Consider the following 18,675-nt stretch of genomic DNA (forward strand, 5'->3'; position numbering starts at 1 on the left):
GCGGGTTCTTCGCAGTGGGGGCATAATTGTCGGGGACTGGAATTGTAGGACTTTGCCACTGGTGTCGAATGGCGGATGTAAGGGCCACTCCTGCTCCTAGCCGTCTCAGAGATACCTCCTCCATCCTTGTTAGATTGGGGGGAAGGGGTTACGTACACGGGGGAATTAGAGCACGGGTACGCTGCCTGAGGGATGCTGATGATGTTAATTGGGTCACAAGTGGATGCGGTGGTAGGCTGCGACACATCTGCTGCATGAGGAAGCACATCTGCTGCTATGGTATTCGAATTTCTGTTGTCTTGAACCAAGTCAATGATTATAGTCACTGGGTAACGGTGACAAGCAGCATGTATAGTCTGTGCGACCTTAAGAGTGCCATGGACTTTCTTTAATTGTTTTAGGGCTTCTTTGGAGTCAGTCATTATGTGCACTTGTTTAAACGTAGGGTCGGCAGGTAACGCTATTATGGCGTTAAGGATAGCTTGCAGTTCGAAGGCAAGAGTTGATTTGACATCGGTAAGGTAAGTTCGAGTGGTGATCAGGTGAGATTGAGTTGAGCTTATAAAAACAACTGAGCCACCTGTTAGGGTTACCGCTGCATCTGTGTAAATAATACAGTCATCAGGTGTTGCGCAAGAAGTTATTGGGAATGATGATGAGAGCTGCGACTTCTTGATGAGTAGAGGCTTATTAGAAGCAAGGTGGTAGTAGTTCCATGGAGGTGGCTGGTTCTTTAATTCAGGACGAAGGGAAGCTTTTCTTGCTCTGTTTGTCTGTCTTTGGGCAGGCAAATCTGCCAGCGTGTTAAGGTGGGCGTACGCCTGGAGTAGACGGATAGGATTTGATCGAGGCAGTCCTGTAACGACTCGCATGGCCTCGTGGTTGAGTGTCTCGAGTGTGGACCATTGCCGTTTTGTAAGTTTCTGAAACTGTGCCTGGTATAGAAGCCGCGGTTGAAAGACAACACAAACAAGTCGGCGAGCGGTATCTGATCGGGCGCCACCAGAACAATTTGCTATTCTTCGAATTAGTCTAGGTGTGGTCATGGCACTTTTGCGCAGATCTGATAACCAAACTGTGCCTTTTCCTAAAGAATGTACAAGGAGGTCCAACACCTTGGTATATTCCACTTCAGGGAGGGGTGTATTGTCAATTGTCAACGCGAACGGATTAGCTTTGAAAGTTTTGCGGCCGGACTTATTGCCCACGTGGACATAGCATGTTTTGACGAGGTTGAGGGATAGGCCTGTGTTGTTGAGAAATTTTTCAAAGAGATTTATGGCATTTTGCAAGGAGTCTTACTGCACCTGGACTGAGCGGTTTGTAGACCACATAGTAATGTCATCTGTGTAGGCTAGCACTTTAATATTAGGAATTGAGGCAAGTGCATGTATGAGAGGAATAAATGCAATATTAAACAGAGTTGGGGCTAAAAATGAGCCTTGAGGTGCTCCACGATTAGAAATGAAATGTCCTGTTGGTTTTCCATTTATTTACACGGATAGCAAACGTTCGGTGGGAGAGGAACGCGTGAATTGCACGACAAAGCTGTAAGGGCATTCCAAGTGATGACATAGTATTGAGGATTGCTGTGTGGAGGATGTTGTCCTAGGCTTTCGTGATATTTGTTGCGACGACTGTGCGGACGAGACGACTGTGAGATGAACAATATATTAGTTCATTGGGAAAAAGTTGAAGACCATCTTCAGATTCGTACCCAGGCCGAAAGCCAATCTGTGAAGACGAATATTTGTGATGATGGTCAAGCCACCAGGATATTCGATTGGCAAGTAACTTTTGTATAGTTTACAGATAGTTGGGGTAAGAGAAATCGGGCGTAGAGCACCAAGAGTTGTGAGCAGTTTTCCGGGCTTTGGTATAAGAATTACTACGGAATGTTTCCAATCTGGTGGCATTTCACTGGAAATCGAGATTTCATTTAAAATTCTGAGAAGTGAGGTCAATGATTCCCCTTCTAGATTGCGGAATAGTATATAAGGTACACCCTCATGACTGGGTGTGGTGTTTGGGCGGATGTCTTCAATCGCAGCGATCAGCTCAGCCATGGTGAAAGTGCTCGTGATCTTATCTTCTGGGTGATGGTTGGTGAGACTGAGTGGAACCGGTGCAGGTTGGCAGTCATAATTGGGGAAGAACTGAAGAGCTGCTTGCTTGGCAAATTCTTGCGGTGAAAGACGCAGGGCTATTCGAATACTTTCCGCGTAGTCTTTAACTGAGCGTTTTCGTTTCATTGAATGAAACACCCGCCATAGGTGGCGGTTTCCGATCGGAGTACTTATTTGAGAACATCAGTCTGTCCAACGTTCGTGTAGAAGGTGCTTAGAATACCGACGGGCTTTAGTAATTAGTTTATGAAGTTCTGCTATGGCAATATTATTGGACGGATGCTATTATTATTATATTTCACTTCCGCCTTTCTGAATTCGCTTACGGTGAGGTCAGGTGTCACAGAACGAGTGTCCCAATACTGCGCTTTTCTTTTCCTTTAAAAGAATTTAGCAGCACCAGGAAACGCCAGCTCGACGTTGATCGATTGCTGCGATCTCGAATAACAAACAAGGAGGGCCGGAAAAAGCACAAGACATGAGCGTTCAGCTGACTACAAAAAAGAATTGGCTACCTGATATAGAGATAGCAGGGTAACAGAAGCTAATGTGCGGCTGCAGCTTTTGCTGGTGTTATTGGAACCTGTCTTTTGCCTCGGCAATGGTTGGAAAGGCAGAAGTAAGAAGTAAAGGGTTCCGTCTAGACCGTTTTTATATATCTCATGTTAGCTATGATTTTAGGTATCGTGTGATCATATTCTCCGTAAGCATTTTATCGTTTCACCACACTGCTCAACTTCGCCACTGTAACGGTTCCTGGCCCTTGCAAGCTCAATAAAGGCGAAGAAGCGAAGTATACACCTAAAATAGAAAAGAAAAAAAATTGGGAAACATGACCTCGGTACATTTCCTGTGGAAAGATGTTTGCTGTCTATATTTACATCTAGAGTCTGTTACAAATAAAGTGTGTGCCGCGCCGGAGAGGCGCTTTCTAGGAAGTGGTAAAGGTATAGGTGTCAATAGCCACACACTCTCTTTGAACCAGATTCGGCCTGTGTATATGCTTGTACGTTTTTAAAGAGTTTTTTATCTGCCTTTCTTATTCTGCCTCCACAAACGATTTTAAGGCGAAAGCCTTTAATGGCTCATGCCGTCTCTGTCCGTCTGGGGACACTATAACTGTCAATCAAATGATGTCATCAGAAAAATAAAAATTCTGTCTCCATATGAAATCGAACCTCCATCTCTCGGATCCACAGCCGAGTTCATTAACCAATTATTCCACGCCCGGGATTTTTTTAAGCATGGTATTTTGAGCTATATACAGCCTGTAGGCGAAAGTCCAATTGAAACGTACAACACAACACCACGAAACTAGAATACGACTTAGCACAACTTCACTAAGATGGTGGCAAGGAAAGACAACACATCAACAATGGCAGCCAGTCCAGTTGATAGTCCCTATCTTCGTAAGTGTCTCTAAGCAGGCGTCCCGGAATCGAGAAAAGCCTATCATAATTATCCTTGTCTACCGTGAGGATGATAGTAACGATGACAATGACGCTGCAATTAGTGATAATGACGGTGCACTGAGTTGATAATGATAATGAAAACAAACATGATGGACCGCGTGCAGCAGCAAGGCTCAGGCTTTCACATTTCTACAGTGTAGATTCAACAGTGCTCTCGGAATGTTTTGATCTAAATTTTGTGACTGCATGTTGTAGCATAATGCTTTAATGCATCGTGTCTGGTGCCAAACAGATTCTGCGAGTTCCGATTTCGAAGAGACTACCTTTCTCCTAAATCATACATATTCATCAAATGGTTTCACTGCTGCACGGACACAATGAATGATCATTTCTCACGTTGCCCAGATCCCATTATGACAATAATGAGATATATATTTAGTCACTGAATCATTTTGCGTTAGACGCTTAGTCTCTGCTAGCCATCTTCCTCTGATGTCACTGCCATTTATCTTTCAGGGTCTTGTTGCGCAATGAATCTTGGGAAGTTGATCACAAGTCGCCTCACTGCAAGCTAGCTTGACACTTGATGCTTTTTGGTGAATCTACACGCTACGTGGTAGCGAGTCAATGAGTCAATGTGGGTTCAGGTTTCATTGGCCTGCAAGCGAAGCGTATCTCATATTTGCAGTGCAGGTGAGACGTTGAGCAGCGAGAAGCGGAACCCGGATCAGCGCTGTTGCTGCTTCAATCCTTCTGTGCCACCTTTTCACGATGTTTTGCATTTAAAGTTCTTTTGCAGCGTTAGCTACACTGCCCGAGGTTGAACAGTTTCACGTGGCACCTGGAGAGACGTGCTGCGCGAGCGCAAGGAGCAGTGACGTCACACATCACGCAGCTGGCGCGCCGGAGCCGCGCACGCTCCTCGCCGGTCTGTGCATTCCAGAGGAGTGACGTGGCGCTGGCGTGCCCAGCTGTGCGTCTCCGTTTCGTAATAGCTGCCCGCGCGCTCCGCCGCCGCCGCAGTGCGCGTGCCTCGCCGGTTTGCGCATTCCAGAGGAGTGACGTCTTAAGGCCCCGCTCCATGGGGCGCACGAGAGGCGCATCAGCGAGACGCCTAGGCGCCCAGTGCCACGCCCTGACAAAGCTGGAAAAAGCTGGAAAAAGTACGCATTTCCATGAAGCGTCTCTGGCGCGCGAGCTCCTGTGTTGTTACAAGACTTCGTACGCTGAAACCGGCCGAAACACTTCGACTGCTACTTGAAGCTTCTCCCAGAATAATATCCATCGTCTTCGCACACGCTCGATGCCGTCTGCGCGTTTGCAACACGAGGATTTTTAAGCACATTTCACTTATTCAATGCTCGCCGTAAATAATGCGCTGACCTGCGCGTGGTGCTCCTCACGCCACCTCTCCCCCACATAGCTTCTCTAACTTATTTATTTTTATGCTGTTTGTGGCTGGCGAGCTACAGAAACTGCCGCCGCTACATTCCGGCGATGAACCTTTCGTTGTCGATTGACTCAGTGTACGCACATCTCTATGCAACGCAGCACCAATGCAAAAAAAAAGCAAAAAGAGAGAGATCGCAGAAACAGCGCGAAGGGCATCCTCTGTTCGGTGCCCGCCAACCAATAACCGGCGAGCCTCCGCCGCTCCAGCGCGAACGCGCTGCGAACGCCTCTGAAATATCTGACACGGACCGATCTGCGCGCACCTCAGCTCGCGGCTGGAGCGCCACGCATGCGCAGAGGTATCACTGGAGGTATATATAGCGCGGCGGTTGCCAGTGTTGTATAGCCATTGAGGAGAGCGAAACTGCTGCTCAGCGGCGCAGAAGAGCGGAGAAGCTAAGCCCTTCGGATCCCGTAGTAGTTGTCAGGCAATTGGCAGTTGAGCGTACGAAGAACAAACATAAGAAGGCTAAACGTGCTGGGAAAGCTAAAAACAATCAGCTGAACCTTAGCTAATGCTACTTATATCCTAGCATAGTCGAGCTAAGCCACTGCCAATATTTTTAAGTAGTCTTCAAAGAATGTTCCGTGACACCATTTTCCTCCATGTGCGTCCCTGCACGTGCGCCCACGCAATCTCTGCAAAAACTCTTAAAATAGCACAATCTTTTATCAGTGCGCCAAGCTGGTCAGTAGCGAGTGATTGCGAAAAGTGCCGCAGCCTAGCATTATCAGTTTTCACTGCGGTCACCTATGTTCTAACAAGTGGCGCTTGTGCGTAATAATACCTGTTATGAACTTTGCACCCATGCAGCCTTTCAGCGTCGGTCAAAGTCCCTAAAACGAAATATAAGCAATCTTCTATTTCTGTGCAATCGTGGAATCAAATTCAATAAGCAGCTTATAGGAGCGCTTTGTTCCTCACGTACAAATACATTTCTGAGACAAGTCTAATTTGGCGTACGTTTCAGCTTTGGTTTCACCGTTAGCTCCTGTGTGACTTGGTAGCGATGCTTTCACTGAAGCTAGATCGTTGATAAAAGTTTTACACGTTTCATTTAGCAAGTATGGAGCTGGCATTTGGTCTTTACACGCGTCAGCATTACTCTCCGACTGAATTTAGCGTGCTTGATTCATAGAATCATCAAGCTCAGAACGAAGTATTTTATGATCGTCAATTATAAAATGCAAGATATAATAGAACCTAAGTAAGCACTGGTTCCGTCCCACGTCACAGTGTTATATATAAGAAAATAGGAGTAAAAAATTGAAACCCACGCACTTGTACACGGAGAAGATGACAATTGCAGGCACCAGGACGACGACGGACAGGGAGTGAAGCACGATGGAGAAAATCGTCATGGACCGGTGGTACTGCGTGTGGCACCGTGCAGTAGGCGGCCGTCAAAATAAGCAGAAGGATGCATATAATACCAAAGGCAAATCTGGCAAATTAATAATTAATCTGGAAAATTAAAGGCAAAAAATCTTCAAGTAATAAAAGCTCCAAGCCTGTTCTGATACCTCAGAAACTAGAAATTAAAGCCAGTGAGGTCACGCCAATAAGGCTGAAAAACTCACCTGAAGACCCACTAGCCATGTTTCTCGGTTTGCCTTTCTACTAACTGTTAAGATGTATGCCAAAAAGCAATACGAATGCAAACACCTGTTTTCTGTTGTATATGTTTTTTTTTTTTTTTCGCCACGAATCACTGTACATTCTAAGCAGTCTCCTTCAGACGTAAAATTTCTTCAGTGCCTTCTCAGCTGCCGGTGCAGTTAAAACTAAACAGATAAAATAAACACAATTTTCAAATTCTAACAAAATGTTAGCGTTTGTATTTTTTTCTTATGTTTACACTGTGTCTGGCTGACAGAATGCTTCTACTTGGCGCCTAAATTGTGTAAAACCAACCCTGCTCTGACGTCTGGCAACATGTATCGCTCATATATTAAGCAAAAATATTTTAACCTTAACTCCTGAGTGACGAACTATCCTACTTTGCAAGTCAACATCACGAAAAAAAGGCGGAAAATTTCTCGTGAAACGCGTTTACTTTTTCGATGGTTTATTTTGCTCTAACTACATCACGGACCGAGTGAAGAGTCAGCATGCTGCTACACACCTCCAGAGAGCCGCAGTCGTAGAAAGTGTACTCTTTGCCGTACTCCTGGCTGTAGAACCAAGTGCCATTGTCCCAGCAAATTTTCTTCGACATCTCTGCGTATAACCGCATAGCACACAAAATAAATCTCGACTGCTTATAGGTAATGAAAATTGAAGACAAGATCTATATTGCGTATTCGCATCGTTCGAGTATGTCAATCAAAATAATTGGAAATAAATATGCTGTTGAATCTACTAAAGGCTATAGTTAATAAACAGGTAAGTAATAATTGCTTGCGCACGGCTTAGGTGCGTACGTACCTGCATCGTTACAGCTTGGAGACTGTCGTGGAAGCATTTGTTTGGAGAAGGTAACTTTGTGCGACGTCTCAGAATTCCTTGATGCCGATACAAATGCTACAGCTCCAAACAACGAATAGGGGGCCGCATGGTGAAAGCGCTTTTCCCGTTAAACAAGGTGTGATCACCTTACTGTACAATCATGTGAGCAGTTTGGACAGCCCGGTATATGATAAGAAAAGCATCAGCTGATCTCTCAGCGACTTCACACTTAAACGGCTTTCAAAGTTCAAAGCCCGACCACTTGCGCAATCAAACAAAAAAATAATAAACAAATGCAAAGTGGTTTTGGGCAATGCGGGCTTTCATCTCACTGATCTCACTACTGTACAAACGAAAACAAAAAAAAAAGTCCAAACGCCATATTGCTGCACGTTAAAGGTGTGTTTTAGGCCATGTTTTCGGCACTTTAATACTGTAAAATAATATTTAACCTCTTACAGAGAAGTTTACAGCTCGGCTTCTTGCTCAATGCTCGATAGGTTGTAAAAAAGTATGTATACAGTGAGAATGCACGTGAGAAATTTTTATGTTACAATCCAAATGGTTGCAAAGACAGCCTAGACATATATCTACATCTTTGTAGCGTTCATGGTGCTTTCAGCTCCAAAAGTTTTTTTTTTTATTTTATTTTAAAGGCGGTAATGAAAGAAATGTTTAGTGTGCGAGGTTTGCACTTTTGATAAAATAGGAGTACAGAGCAAAAGTGTCAGGAATTTCGTCAGCAGTGTTCGCTTACTGTAAACTTCAAACCAAATATTCTGGGCGCACTCATCAGTTTTATCGTTTCATGCGCACGGTTCTATTATGCATAATAAAATACATCGTTTCGCTCGATAGCAAATTGCTTAACAACCAGAATGGACGAAAGAATGTTACAAACAGCGATGGTGAACATTTGTAATGAACGTAATCAGTGAGCCAGTGCTCGACGTAGAAAGCTGCGCTAATTGGTTTCTATTACTATTGTGAGACATTATTCCAGAGCGCGAAAAATACACGAACGACGCTAGAAGAGACAACATGAACGCCGGCGGTCGTGTTGTCTCGTCCACCTTCGTCCGTGTGTTTTTCGTGCGCTCGAATAATGTCTCACATTCGAGCCAGCGCTCATTAATCTGCAGTGTAATCGCAACTGTTATTGGAAGCAAGATAGCTGAATGAGAATTCAATGGCGATATTCCTTTTAATGTACATTTGGGTGCAATTATGCAAAAACATGTTAAGCCTTCGAGGTTCTCACAGCCGCTCCAGAAGTATCAGCGTCCGAGTACCTATATAAATATGTAAGGAGTTTGCTGTTTCGGCGCTGACTGAACTGGAAAGCCGGAAGCTTTCTTTGCGCACGCTTGCACTGTATGAGGGCACGGTATTATTCCCATGTATATGGCAAACGTTCAGCTATGCGCAGCAAAGAAACATTAATGAAAATGCTGCAGATTTACATCCGTAAGGAACAGCCCGCGGTGCAAAATGTCACTACGACATAGAAAAAGATGAAATGTTGAGCTTGTTCCGGCTTTTCTTCTTGCATAACAGCCAGTCTCTTATGACCCTATCGGCTTAGGCGGTATCATTCTTTTTTTTTTTTTTTTGGGGGGGGGGGGGGGGGGGGGCTGAAGCAATCAGTCATACACTAGGCGCGCATACTGTTAATACGTGGAAGTAGCACTCCACTTTAACCCGGATCAAAGCCTTGAAGACAGACTAGCATATTTCTAAAGCTCCAGCATGTTTCTTCAGTCTGATTCAATCGGAAATGCAAATTATGAGTTATACATCGCTTTAGGGGGAGATAGAATCACCGTACAGCGTACTGAAGCTTGAAATTTCTATGCGTCCTAGCGTGGCGACATCGCCTCTGCTTCGAATAAGTTGTTTAGCCATGGGCGTGAGTTAATCAGAACACAGCGCAGTGGACGGCTACGCCAGATTAGATTCACGCTCTGTCCAGGCACAGAGAATAGACAGACGGGGAACACGTCTGCAGCGTGGCATAGTTATCATGCAACAGGTGCTCGTGAGTTCTCCACGCAGGCACTCTTTTGACAGATAATGGCATTATAGGAGTGGGACAATCATTTTCGACATTAACCCCGCAGCGACTCGCGTGTCGACGAATAGTGAACATTTACACTTCCCTGTTGCCCCCGTTCTTAATCTCAATGGCCTGATGGACACAATGAGAACATGGGGCTGATGTACTTTCAGTACGGTCGAGTGGCTAAATCCACATTAGCGAAGAAAGTCTGCAAAATGTCGAACGAAACTTTAAGCATTCCCGTTCTTGACTGAAAGCTAATTTGTATCTGACTAGCGTTAGACCTATACTACAGAATATGCACGCGTAAAACCTGATAAAATAGAATGGGTGCAGAAACAGGCAGCACGCGTAACAGGAAATTATCGTTACAGTTTCAGAGGGTCTGATCTACGGGAAATGTTTGGGCTGGAATACTCACCCTTTACGCACAAGAATTCTAATGCTGAAATTTCTTCGCACATGAAAATAGAACTAGCATTGAAAAAGCACTGTTTATTAAGGAACCGCATTAAGACTCATTTAGGAAAGATCACGCTAATAAAATTAGAGCCTACAGTTCCGTACTAATGTGTTTTAAGTTTTCATTTTCTGCGTCTAGTTTTCAAAATTCTATTGAGAGTTTTATTTACTGAATGTTATTTCATTGATTTTGGAGTTTATGCTACTGCGCGTACTTTTTTTTAGTTCTAAGCAGAAAGTAACTACATTTTGTTATTTTTAAATGGTTACTGTACGCTCTGCCAATTAGTTTCCTTCCATTGTTGCTGTCCTCCTCGCTTGCATGTTGTGGGATTTACTGATTATTTCTTGTGAGACCTCCTGTATTTAGAGATTTAGAGCCCCTACGATATTTTGGTCCCGGTGATATAGATATACCGAATAAATAAATACATAAATAAAGAAATAAAGAAATAGACGTCATCAGAAAAGTTTGGGCGACCAAAAGGGAATTTTGGCGGGCTAGGTTGGTATAATGCAGGACGGTAACGGAAACACCACAAAAATAAGGACTTGACAACATAACACAGCTCATCGCCTGTGTTGTGTTGTCAAGTTCTTGGTTTTGTGCTGTATTTGTTATCGTTGCCTTTCTTCTTTGAGCAACTAATCATTTGTGGTTGAGGAATTGGACATGTGCGTTTGCTGGGCAGCGCGGTCGTCGCAAAGCAGCAGCAGTGGTTGCACCAGAGCCTTCAAACAAAGGCTAACGAACTTCGCATGGGTGGGGGCCGCTGACATCGGTAAAGGGCAAATTTAGCTGTTCATAGATTGGCTGCGATACCAAGTTATGGCTGTTTTTTTCTTCACCCATTAAGAACATGTGCCCTAAGGCAATTTGTTTAAGGATATGATGCATAAAAGCGTTCAAACGTAATAAAGCATGAATGCAGTCATAACCAGCTTCGAAATATGATACACCCTGTCGAATGTGTGCACTTGTGAAAAGAGAATATACGAACACTTGCACGACATAAGAGAAGCGGCCTGAATGCTTAAGTAGCAACTATGTGCAATTGCAAAGAAAAACAGAGATATTTAAAAATTAAAGCACCAATATGAACAGAAAAAGCCAAGAGAATAATATTTAAGTGATCGAACCGAGCACCACTATCAGAAAAAAAGGCTTTATTCGCCATACCCTGACAGCACGCTGTGCTCATCGCAGCCTGCGTACTCCTATTCTTGAAAAACGGTTCCGTCGTCTATTAGACTGGCAACTTACTTCTCAGCGCATTATGAGCACCACTTGCCCTGATGTCGCTTCTAGAATATTACTTACAAGGAATATTACAATGAAACTACATTTATTCAGCTTATAAAACTCGAAATACAAATGAACGGAAACATATTTTATTGTGGCTATTCCTTTGCTGAGGAAAGAAGTACACGCATCCTCATTCGGAACAGCACCTGGCAGTGACCACAATGCTTGCATACCACGCTTGACACATAGAAAACAAGGAGCCTAATAAATGGCAGACCTTTAACGTGAATATACGTTCCGTAGTGCAGCGTGCGAAATCACAAGATTTCGTTGTTTGTGTTGGTAGATAATAAACATATTTTCCTTCGTTACTGCCTTCTCGAAATCATCTGTCAGAGGCAGGCTCGTGAAGAGTGAGTGAAACAATTTTATTGCCTAAGATGTAGTCGTTTAAACCGGGTGGGCTTGATGTCGCCTGGCGAATGCCAGATGTGTCGTTGATGTATTTTCTCACGTTGCCACAAGCGACATAGATAAAGAACCCCGCCGGAATGAAGCCGAGCGACCACGTCTGCGTGGCCTAGAGGCAGCCTGTCTTACTCGGAATCAAAGGGTCATGGAAGGCTGGCTTTCGATCTCATCCTCCCATCTCATTACTGCAGCCCGAGTAGGCGCTGCACCTCGGACAAATTTGGAGAAGCAGCGAATTGGTGAGCTGCTTAGACCCCGTAAAGTACTGCTTTTGCACTAAATGAAAATATTCGCGAGATCCCATACGAGCATGGTGCTGTGCCTGTTCTCTTCGGAGCATACTTCTTATAATGTATTTTTCTGCCGATTACGCAGCAAAAGGACTGCCTGTACATGAATATTGAACAACTGCGTGTCATAGCAGCCTTCACAAGCAATTCCACAGCTGCACTTTTCGCAGACTCCATTATAGTAACAAGAGGCCAGCAGCGAACGGCTCTCGTGTTCTTACAACCTTGCCATCTCGGCGGTATCGCTGCACATGAGACAAGCTTTTAAATGTGATATTCAGCTCGGCAGCTCGCAGAAATTCTCATTGCATCGGTATATCCCATCGTTAGTTGAATTAGTTAGGCGTCTATATTCTTGACAAATCGTTCACAAATACTGACATAACATCTAATTCGGAGCAGTAAACCAAATCGCAACGTCGCTCTTCAGCACGTTAGGCACACAATTTAAAGCGCCATTCATCGCCTTCTCTTTTCCAAGTTACGGCAGGCATTATCGTTGCTCCTCGAGAACCGCGCAGAGTATATGGTGCTGAGGCTGCCACGCGTCTGCGAAAGTTTGCAGAAGCTTTCTATTCAACACGTTTTGCGAGCCTGCACCGAAAGTAGCGTTTTCTAGCATATTCGTATAGACCGGCTTATTGTATGCTCTGTAGTTTCACTAAGCGTGCGCTGAATTTGATATGAAACATATATCTATTAATATACACAAGATGCTATAAAATGGGCCATCAGCCGTCGCAGTCAGTTTTTGAAAGCGCTAATGGCCTGGTAACTGAGCGACAATTTTGTGCTTGCATTGTAAACGTTATTAAATTAACTCGACATGAATGCCGTTCTAATTTTGGTCGCGGGGGGCGCATTCCGATCCAGGCGTAACAAAAAGACACCTGTGTGCTCTTCGATCTCAGTGTATGCCAAAAACCGCAAGCGGCCGCGTGTAATAAGGAGTGATCTCTGCGGCCACCTTCATTCTCATTTTGCAGAATTAGAATGTTAAACCCCTCATACATTGCCATTCGTAACGCATATAATTGCTAGCACAGCGTTAGAAAATGGACGCGTATCTCTCTTGCAGCGTTAGCACGAACCTGTGTGAATTAACTTTCGAATTCCCACCTTACAACCTCTTGATGAGCGTTTAGAAACCACAAAAGACGTTTATTATTTTTCAGCATAATTTTAACCAAACCTCTCACATAATTCATTTAGCGTAGCAAAACACAATGCGAAATAATAACGCAAAAGCGCTGTCATATCCGCTGTCTAATATTGGAAGCCGCTTGAGTGGGTGAGATCTCTAGACTTATTACGTACTGCAAGCTGCAAAACACAAGCAGGAGTGGAGCCTGCTAAAATGATATGCATAGCAATTTCTCCGCTCTCACTGGGCATTCAGGTGTCATGAGGTGAATGTCAAAATAAAGATGAAAACTATGTTGCGTGGTCGGACCCATCGAGCTCTCAATGAGACATACATGTAAATATGGGTTAGGTTATATTTATACCCATCCGTTATACAGAAGCTGTTGTATAGGACAATTGATAACCCGCACTGTTGTACCCCCTCTTAGGGCAAATGAAACAACGATTATTTTTTGTTTGCATATCGTATGCCAGCCTGACATGGCGATGTCTAACTTGCCTCTCTCAGGGCGTTCACTATACTCTTTTCAAGAAATTAAGGACAAAATACACAGGCAGACATTGTTCGGCATCACTCCCTGTATCGTTTTCTCAGTGCTCCGTGCATAATATCTCATGTTCCAATAGACCTCTCCCTGTTTGAAAACATAGTGACATCAGGGAGGCACGTGATGATGGGGGCGCGCCCGGCTTGGTGTGCAAAAGCACTCCTTTCAGTCGGGTCTTCCTGCTGCAAGGAGTGGCAGGAAGCTGCCCGCTGCTGTGCAATGTTTGCTTAAAATGTTTGCTTCAAATATGCGGCACTTCTTAGTACACGCACCTATTAGCAATTTTTGCCTTGAAAAAGGTGACAGTCTCGGCAAGCATGCCTGCAATTATTTTTGTTCAATGAACTGGCACGGGCGCTTGCGCTTAAAACTCATAGGACATAAGCATGCTGGAAAACGGGTCAATGCAGGCATATTACAAGCATCAATTTCTTTTCTTTTCTTTTTTTTTAATCCTCAAAAAATCGACCGTGAGCCCCACGAAGCGTAGGCAGTTATGAGCAATAACAGCAGCGCACGCGCGAGCTTCATGCTTGGCTGGATGATTTCCGTCCCAAGTACAGAAATTTTTAGTTTTTGTTATGTTCGACCAGACAAAGAAAAAAAAAATTACTTCAGCCCAGTCGTGTAGTACTATCACCAACAATGTGTTACAAGGAAGCTAGCACGGTATGAAAAAGAACTGAACAAGGGTAAATGGGGTACGCCTCAGTTCGCAGATGAGCCAACGTTTCGACGAGTGGACTTGTCTTCGTCCACTTCGAAAGCTAGCAATAACATGCGAATAAGTCCCGTGGTATGGAAAGTAGCAAAGCGCGATTTTTACCACAAAATAATATTCATGCAAGGTGAAAAAATATTCTTAAGGGCGCTTAAATAATTTCAGCAGAAACACTTTTCGCTTGGGACACGATAGCTTTTGAATGAGATATATAACGATTCCGTCAAGGGATGCGGTTGTACTTCTGCGATCATGCCGCTGGCATGACCTTGAGAGCCATTTGGTGAGAGAGCTAGCTCCTGCAACATGGCCTACTGAATTGGAATAAATTCAATGCCGAGCAAGAATGTCTAAAAGCGCTGCAATTGATCGCATGCCACCCGGGCATTTTAGAGCGCGATTGGCCAGAATTCAGCACGATTTGTTCGGAAGGGCAATAAAGCAAACTAATAAGTGCTTGTTCTTTTTCCCCAAAATTGCGCGTACGCATTGTATACCAGAAAAATGGGCTTACTGTCGAGAACAATGTAGAGGCGTGCTGGCGCACGACGTTTGTCGCCTGGCTCTTTGCACAGCTGAAAAACATATTTGGACCACGTATAGAACAGAAGAAACATGTAGTTGGTCATCTGCGACCGAATATCGCATCGCACCATGCGGGATCTTGACGACGTTGCGAAAAACACAGCAAGTTGTCACCAGACGAGACCAAATTCTCCGCAACATGCCACCAGAAGCGGAATGTTTCGCCCACCACGGGGTGGCCGCATCCTTCGCCCCGCCTTTGATACTTCATTTATTACGTACGCCGGGAGAGGTCTATTGCGGTGACTTACTGATACACTGTGGCTTCTCCGTGATGAAATACGCGTGCGCAGGGCAGGGCTTTCGGACGGTCGTCCCAGCGGGCGTGTCCTTGTAACACGTCCAACCATCCCATGTAGCGGGGCAATGCGGGCCGTCTGGAAGAAATGAAATGTGGATATAAAGAAATTAGAGAGATGAAAATTCCTTTTTCTGGCCATTACAACTTAATTTTTTCATTTCTTTTAATAAACAAGAGAAACATACCTAACAAGGGAATAACGACTGCATCAGCGTTAGTTTTGACGGTCGATGCCGGAGAGCTGTCCCATTACCTGATACATTTTATTTATTTATTTATTTTATTTAGATTACCCCTCAGGGCCAGAGGCATTAGAGAGGGGGAGTGGTAAATACACAAAAATGAAGAGAGTACAGTATGTACATGAATGTCAAATAGCACCCGAGTATACAATGTTAGCTAGAGCTACGCGGAACTGCTCATAGTTAGTAATGCCAACAATTTCTGCGGGAAGGTGGTTTCAGTCTCGTGAGGTTCGCGGCAGGAAAGATTGCGAGAAGCATTTCGTGTTACATGATAAAATTCCAACTTTGTGTTGATGGTCAATGCGATGGGATACATAAATTGGACGGGGAATGAGGCGATCACGAAGAGCGGGATAATGGTACAACTTGTGGAACAGGGTTATACGGAAAACTTTTCTGCGCGATGTCAGTAGAGGGAGGCACAAATTAGTCTTCATGGCTGTTATACTGGCTGTTCGGTTGTAGTTAGCAAGAATAAAACGTACAGAGTTATTTTGGACCATCTCAATATCAGTAATTAAGTTCACATGAGTAGGGTCCCATACCGGTGAAGCATACTCGAGTTTCGATCTTATTAATGTTTTGTATAGTAACAGTTTCAAGTGAGAAGGAACATTATAAAAGTTGCGACGTAAGTAGCCTAGCATGCGATTAGCATTTTTAATTATGTTCTCGGTATGGAGGGACCAGTCGAGGTTACTAGTAATGTGGACGCCGAGGAATTTGTATGACGGAACTGATTCCAAGGAAATGTTATCGAGATAGTAGTGGGTTGGGGAGGAAGTTTTTCTAGATACGTGCATGACTTTGCATTTGGAAATATCTAGCTGCATTAGCCAATCCTTGCACCATTTACCAATAGCAGAAAGGTCTGACTGAAGTAAGGTAATGTCGTTAGCATTGGTTATTTCTCTATAATGACACAATCAACGGCGAAGAGGTGAATATGAGAATTTACAAGAGAGGCAAGACCGTTAATGTAAATCAGAAACAAAAGGGGACCAAGAACGGAACCTTGTGGAACTCCAGAACACACCTCTGTAAAGCTGGAGTTATAACCATTAGCAGAGACAAATTGTGAGCGATTAAGTAAAAAACATTCAATCCATTTCAATAAGTTACAGTCAATGTTCAGATTTTATAGTTTGTGAAGTAGTAGTTTGTGACAGACCTTGTCGAACGCTTTAGAAAAATCTAAGAATATGCAGTCAGCTAGTGATGAGATGCCAAGAATGTGATGCAGAGCATGTGTAAATGATATTAACTGTGATTCACACGAGTAAGATTTCCGAAAACCATGTTGCGCTGATGTAAAAAACGAGTTCGATTCGAGGAAATTAACAAGGTTAGTGAATATTATATGTTCGAGCATTTTGCAACAGGTACTAGTAAGGGATATTAGACGATAATTACTAGGGGATGCTTTACTGCCGGATTTGTAGACTGGAAACACTTTTCCGATTTTCCACTCATTAGGAAATGTTGAATGATCAAGTGATTGCTGGAAAAGTTTTGATAACATTATAGAAGAATAAGCCGAAGTGTTTTTTAAAGGGACACTAAAGACACACAAATATGCTATCAAAATCTAATAAACGGCATTTGGTGACACTGTCGCCGCATATCCTGCAACAAGAAATCGAATTATTGCTGAGATATTGCAATAAGAAGTTGAGGTTTTTTTGTTCCCGCCGATCGAATTCAAACTGTTTTCTCCTACTACGCAGTAGGGTAGGATGACGCACACTATGACGCAAGAGGAGACTCCGTGATTGCTGGCGCGCGGGATGCGGAGAATACTTCGCAGGTGCGTGCCAAGTCATAATCTTCATTCGATACGCACTTAGGGTAGGCGCATCTGCTGCTCTGAGCTCATATTTCACGCACCGCAGGCCCAAACCAAACTATTCGAGCACGCGCGAATTGCCTGAGCCGGGACATAGCTGAGGGACTAGCGGCATCTACCGACAAGCGAACGAAATGAGCATATTGTTATATTTGCCTTGCAACATTTACGTTCTCTATTCATCTTTCCGCCGTCGTTTACGTGGGATAAAAGCATGTTATCATATTCGAGACAAAATCGCTTACCGCATTCAAACGGTCAACGTAACTCGCATTTGTCAGCCTCCGGGATTCCTTGCGCGTCACGTGATTTGTAGTTGCGAGCCTCGGCCATTTCGGCTGTGGCGGCGATAACTGTATTCCTGTTCTTCCTCTTTACTACCTTATAACAGCTCTGTTTTCAGTAAAAGTGGCTTTTTTGTAACCAGGAACTGGCATTCATCGATGCAAGCCCACTTCATTTTTCTCTTTAGTGTCCCTTTAAGAACTTAGAATTGATACAGTCATATCCCGGAGCAGAGTGAAAACTGAGACCATCAATAAGCTTGTTGACACCTGGCATATCAATGGTTATTTGGGGCATGATAAAATAGTTTGAATAGTGTATTGTTGGCATAGGTACATCAGATATGGTTGTAAAGTTGTCAGTAAATGCGCGGTTCAGAATCGTAGCACAAACGTCGGAAGGAACGGGGTCACCTGATGGGTAAGTTAGGGCGATGCTATCATCAGTGGAAGGATTAATGACAAGCCAGAATTTTTTCACATTTGTGGTTAGCATAGAGGGCAGTACACGTGAGTAAAATTTCATTTTGGCTTCTTTGAGCGCATGCACGTACGTATGGAACGCAACTGTATATGAAGCCCATCGCTCGCTAGTTGGGGAAAGCTTCGCAATACGGTAGAGGCGTTTCTTTTTGTTAGATAGACGCTTGATGTGATTATTATACCAGGGAGCGTTTGAGTGATCGGTTACCGTGCGAAGGGGAATGAACTGTTCAGTTAGTTGGGTCACTATTGCTGTGAACATGCTCCAGTAAGTTTGCACACTACGGTTGTCAAACTTATCAAGGAAAACATTGATAAAAGAAGATAGCTTGTTATTTATCGCCTCAAAGTTTGCTCTGTTGTAGTCACATATAACTTTTTTCTTTTTAAGGTTATTCGTAGGAGATAGGTTAATGTCAAGGTGCAGCAGAAAGTAGTCGCTGATGCCCGGAAGGTATGTTATAGGTGATACTATGTCAGATCGATTTGTTAAGACTAAGTCTAGTATATTCGCTGCGTTTGCTGTTATTCTAGTTGCTTGTGTGCACA

General features: G+C 43.9%; 1 protein-coding gene across 10 annotated transcripts in view; it reads right to left on the reverse strand.

Moving 5' to 3' along the window:
• The window catches only part of LOC146199434 (calcitonin gene-related peptide type 1 receptor-like), a 361,106-nt gene that overhangs the window by 34,245 nt on the left and 308,186 nt on the right, over positions 1 to 18,675 (reverse strand). For all 10 annotated transcript variants that reach the window (XM_084594921.1, XM_084594913.1, XM_084594920.1 and 7 more), the window contains 3 exons: positions 15,219 to 15,344; positions 7,117 to 7,211; positions 6,273 to 6,364 (listed from right to left, as the gene is read on the reverse strand). In XM_084594921.1, coding sequence (XP_084451047.1) covers positions 6,273 to 6,364; positions 7,117 to 7,211; positions 15,219 to 15,344 — 313 coding nt within the window. The remainder of the gene's footprint in view (positions 1 to 6,272; positions 6,365 to 7,116; positions 7,212 to 15,218; positions 15,345 to 18,675) is intronic.

The sequence above is a fragment of the Amblyomma maculatum genome, chromosome 2 (assembly GCF_055883805.1).
Source record: "Amblyomma maculatum isolate TAMU_Amacu chromosome 2, ASM5588380v1, whole genome shotgun sequence".
NCBI lineage: Eukaryota > Metazoa > Arthropoda > Arachnida > Ixodida > Ixodidae > Amblyomma > Amblyomma maculatum.